At 56.3% G+C, this 5,019-nt stretch overlaps 1 protein-coding gene across 2 annotated transcripts in view; it reads left to right on the top strand.

Annotated features, from left to right (window-relative positions):
• The first annotated feature begins 456 nt into the window (after positions 1-456).
• LOC127001258 (somatostatin receptor type 5-like) overlaps positions 457-5,019 on the top strand; it is a 12,737-nt gene continuing 8,174 nt past the window's right edge. The window contains exons 1-2 of one of the 2 annotated variants that reach the window (XM_050865619.1): positions 458-1,331; positions 4,226-5,019. The exon at positions 4,226-5,019 is cut by the window's right edge and continues 75 nt beyond it. In XM_050865619.1, coding sequence (XP_050721576.1) covers positions 906-1,331; positions 4,226-4,705 — 906 coding nt within the window. In that variant the 5' untranslated portion in view covers positions 458-905 and the 3' untranslated portion in view covers positions 4,706-5,019. Of the gene's footprint in view, positions 1,951-4,225 lie in introns of both variants that reach the window. The other variant, XR_007754966.1, reaches the window with a different exon arrangement.

The following is a 5,019-nucleotide window of genomic DNA, read 5'->3' as shown; positions in this document are numbered from 1 at the left end:
CAATGCGCAGTGCCGAGTGATCATTAAGCTTCCCGGAACCCAAGTGATCATGAGGCTTCGCGGTACCAGTACCGATACCGGGTACCGCGAGCCGAGTCACTGCCCCGCTGACCGTCTCCCCAAGTTCCCACCATTTTGTCCTGCTTTCCGTTTCCATCACAGCTCCCGTTTCCATTATTTAATTATTTGATTTATTTATTGGAGTTACTGGATAATTCTTCATGTCCGATTCTATTTCTTTTTTAGGTTGCTAATAAATATTGTTATTGTTATTAGACTATGATCGAGTAGTCGAGTACCCATATCACCGAGATATCCACTCACTGAGTGGTGATTTCTCTCTCTCTCTCTGAATGAAGTGAATATTTATTTTTTCGATAAAAAAAAATAGCATGTATAGTTATTATGGATGTACTCGATCATGGTCTAATAACAATAACAATATTTAGTAGCAACCTAAAAAAAAAATCGGACATGAAGAATTATCAATAAATCCAATAAATAAATCCGAGCAACTGGTACCGGTTCCGTACCGTTTAGCTGGTACCGTTAGTACCGGTACTGGTACCGGTACCTGCCCACCCCTAGCCGCCAGTCTCGGAGTCTGCCCACACCTCGGCTGACTGACAGTCGCCGCCGTGGAGTCGTCGTGAGCGAGGCAGCGTGCGGGAAACCGATCATCCACCCCATCCCGAGGGCCGCGCTGACAAGGCTGTGAGCAGTGATACAGACGCAGTGTTGGCGGTCGTCTTCCTGGCAAGGATCACATCCACCGCCTGCACCACACACCGCCGCAGAGTCCCCCGCCTCCATCACCCGCGGATTGGGAGGATTCAGCCATAGCCTTGCCCAGCTGAGCTGGGCGCGTCAAAGCTTCTCTAACACAGCCCTCAGCGGGACGGGCCATGGACTACGAGGACTACTACGACCACAACTTCACCCAGCCCTGGGAGTGGCCCTCTGAAGACTACAGGAACTGGGTGATGAAAAATGTGCTCAACGGCTTGGCGACGGCCTTTGGGCTGCTGGCCAATGGCCTCTTGCTGGGGCTGCTCAGCAGGGCGCCGCCCCTGCGCACCGTGTCCAACATGTTCCTGCTGCAGCGGGCCGTGGCCGACGTGCTGGTCTTGATGGTGGTTCCGTTCATCATTTACGCCAATATCCACCATTATTACGACGAGTTCTCCCCGCCCTTGTGCACGGCTCTCAGCATCGTCTTGCACGGGGCCATGATGGCCAGCCACATGTTCCTCATGCTGTTCACCGTGGACAGTTACCTGGCGTCGCGCCCACAGCGGCACACACTCGCCCGGCGACGCAAAGTGCTGCGGGTGACGTCCGCGGCGGCCTGGCTCCTGGCGCCAGTCTACGGGGTTGCCGTCTACTTCAAATACAATCGTTCCATGTACCACCATTGTTTCTTCCATCGAGTACTTCTGGCCCTTCAAGTGCATGATTTCGTGTTCCGCCTGGGCGTGCCGCTGGTGGTGGTGTGGGTGTTCGTGGCCATGACGCGCTGCTGCCGCCCCGCCGAGCCGTCCTCTCAGGACAAGCCGGAGGGGGGCGAGGGGGCTCCCAGCCGGCAACTGCTGCTGGGCCTCGCCGCCTCCTTCACCGTGATTCGCGTCTTCGTCTGGATCGGCGTTTTTCTAGAATACGGATACATCTATGTAGACTCAATGATCCCCGTCATTGCATTCACGCTTCCCTCCCTCGAAAAAGTTGTCAACCCCATCCTGGTCATATGTCTGTCGGAGGGACTTCGACAGTCGGTGGCTGGGAGGCTGCCGGTCCGCCGCTCCGCCTCACTGCCGCTGCAGGAGCTGTGAGCGCCTTGGCGGGGCGTGGGTGGCCCGGGCGAGGGCGTCCACCACGCGGCACCACCACGCTCCGCAGCCGTGGCCCAAGACCCACGCCGCCAGGGACGCGAGGAGGCGCGCAGCGGTTCAGGTGGTCTTGGCGTGTGGGGAGTGTGGGGAGGCAGGGGCCGGCACGTCGACCCGCTTCGTAAACTGCCGCGGACAGACAGACCGGCGCGGTGCCCTCCGTAATGTGCAGCCTCACGCAGCGGCATATTGTGTGTCTTTTTGAGGAGTTGAAAGTAATCATTTAATATATCTATAATGATTTGGATTAAATAAGGATTGTTTTTCATCACCTCAATTATGTGTGTATTTTCAGTCATCAATGACTGCTGTGTTGCAAATAAAACATTTACAATGACTTATAATGATTATTATTACACACACACACACACACACACACGGCCCGGTAGCTCAGTGGATAGAGTGTCTGCCTCACGACCAGAACGACCGGGGTTCGATTCCCCGGCCGGATGAAGATAAGTTGGGTTTATCTTCTTTCACGTGTAGCCCCTGTTCACCTAGCAGTGAGTAGGTACGCGACGTAATGCAAGGAGTTGTGACCTCGTTGTCGCGGTGTGTTGTGTGTGAGTGGTTTCAGTCCTACCCAAAGATCGGTACTACGAGCTCTGTGCTCATCCGTAGGGGAACGGCTGGCTGTCTCGACAGAGACCCGCAGCAGACCAAGAGGTGAATTACACACACACACACACTCGGGTTCCTACGGATCGGGAAGTCACACGGTAGCAACATAGCAACTATACAAGTCGTAGCAGGATTAAGTTTTGACATTGCGCCGCCACAGCCGCCGCGTCGAGATACCAGCAGGTTGACGCTGAGGGACATGCTGGGCTGTTGCGTAGATATGCTGGGGCCTGTATGCCCAAAACTCTCCGAAGTTTCAATCACCGAATTATTTGATTTTTTGCAGGAAAGAAAGCAGCTCCAAGGCAAAAATGATGCTTCTGTGCTTCTCTGTGTAATGCTTCCGTTCTTTGGGGGGGTGAGGGCGGTGGAAGAGTAGACAGTGGAGTGGTGGGCAGACGAAGACTCTTGCCAAGGGTCGTATTTTAAAACATTTCGTCGCCCAAGTTCACTTATTCGGCAAGGCTTTCGTAGGAGTTGTGGGCATTTCCAGGAGTAGTTTGATGACCCTAGTGGTAGTTTGACCCTTCTTCTGTACCACGAACCTAAAGAAACACTCATTAGAACCCGACTGACCCCCTCTTTGACCTTTAGAAATAGCTAATGTGAGAAGCGAAAGAGTCTTATAATACCGACCAATGACTCATGGAGGGGATGTTTCAAGCAGCTAATGAGTGGAAGGACCTGGGACGAAGAGACCGTGCCTTCTGTAGGGACGGGAACACAGAGGTGACCATGAGGGCAGGGTAACACGGAGAAGGGATAAACGAGAGGCGAGGAGAGGCTCATGAAGGACAAAGCCTCGTGTATAGTTAGTATGACACCAGAAGTCCTGCAATATGGGGAAAATAAGGAACTGGAGTGGGTGCTGTGGTTGTACGAGCTGCCCTGCCAACAGCCCCGTGCGTGCATGCATGCTGCACTGGCTGCCTCGAGACCCCTGGCAACCAAGTCACTCTATTGCTGCACCCTTCTCCACGCCGCCAGTCTCGGAGTCTGCCCACACCTCGGCTGACTGACAGTCGCCGCCGTGGAGTCGTCGTGAGCGTGCGGGAAACAGATCATCCACCCCATCCCGAGGGCCGCGCTGACAAGGCTGTGAGCAGTGATACAGACGCAGTGTTGGCGGTCGTCTTCCTGGCAAGGATCACATCCACCGCCTGCACCACACACCGCCGCAGAGTCCCCCGCCTCCATCACCCGCGGATTGGGAGGATTCAGCCATAGCCTTGCCCAGCTGAGCTGTGCGCGTCAAAGCTTCTCTAACACAGCCCTCAGCGGGACGGGTCATGGACTACGAGGACTACTACGACCACAACTTCACCCAGCCCTGGGAGTGGGAGGACTCTGAAGACTACAGGGACTGGGTGATGGAGAATGTGCTCAACGGCTTGGCGACGGCCTTTGGGCTGCTGGCCAACGGCCTCTTGCTGGGGCTGCTCAGCAGGGCGCCGCCCCTGCGCACCGTGTCCAACATGTTCCTGCTGCAGCGGGCCGTGGCCGACGTGCTGGTCTTGATGGTGGTTCCGTTCAACATTTACGCCAATATCCACCATTATTACGACGAGTTCTCCCCGCCCTTGTGCACGGCTCTCAGCATCGTCTTGTACGGGGCCATGATGGCCAGCCACATGTTCCTCATGCTGTTCACCATGGACAGTTACCTGGCGTCGCGCCCACAGCGGCACACACTCGCCCGGCGACGCAAAATGTTGCAGGTGACGTCCGCGGCGGCCTGGCTCCTGGCGCCAGTCTACGGGGTTGCCGTCTACTTCAAATACAGTCGTTCCATGCCCCGCAATAATTGTTTCTTCCGTGAAGCACTTCTGGCCCTTCAGACGCATTACCTCGTGTTCCGTGTGTTCGTGCCGCTGGTGGTGGTGTGGGTGTTCCTGGTCATGGCGTGCTGCTGCCGCCCCGCCCAACCCAAGACGGAGCGGGGCGAGGGGGTTCCCATACCTCAACTGCTGCTGGGCCTCGCCGCCACCTTCACCGTCATTCGCTTTCTCGACGTTTTTCTAGCCTTCAGACTAATCTTTGTACACTCAGTGATCCACGTCATTGCGTTCACCCTTCCCTACCTCGAAAAAGTTGTCAACCCCATCCTGGTCATATGTCTGTCGGAGGGACTTCGACAGTCGGTGGCTGGGAGGCTGCCGGTCCGCCGCTCCGCCTCACTGCCGCTGCAGGAGCTGTGAGCGCCTTGGCGGGGCGTGGGTGGCCCGGGCGAGGGCGTCCACCACGCGGCACCACCACGCTCCGCAGCCGTGGCCCAAGACCCACGCCGCCAGGGACGCGAGGAGGCGCGCAGCGGTTCAGGAGGTCTTGGCGTGTGGGGAGTGTGGGGAGGCAGGGGCCGGCACCTCGACCCGCTTCGTAAACTGCCGCGGACAGACAGACCGGCGCGGTGCCCTCCGTAATGTGCAGCCTCACGCAGCGGCATATTGTGTGTCTTTTTGAGGAGTTGTAGTCATTAGATTTTCAGTACATTGGTTGACTTAGATAAGGATTG

Source organism: Eriocheir sinensis, chromosome 20 (genome assembly GCF_024679095.1).
Source record: "Eriocheir sinensis breed Jianghai 21 chromosome 20, ASM2467909v1, whole genome shotgun sequence".
Classification (NCBI taxonomy): domain Eukaryota; kingdom Metazoa; phylum Arthropoda; class Malacostraca; order Decapoda; family Varunidae; genus Eriocheir; species Eriocheir sinensis.
The sequence above is the reverse complement of the archived record's forward strand: the minus strand, read 5'-3'. Positions and strand labels throughout refer to the sequence as shown.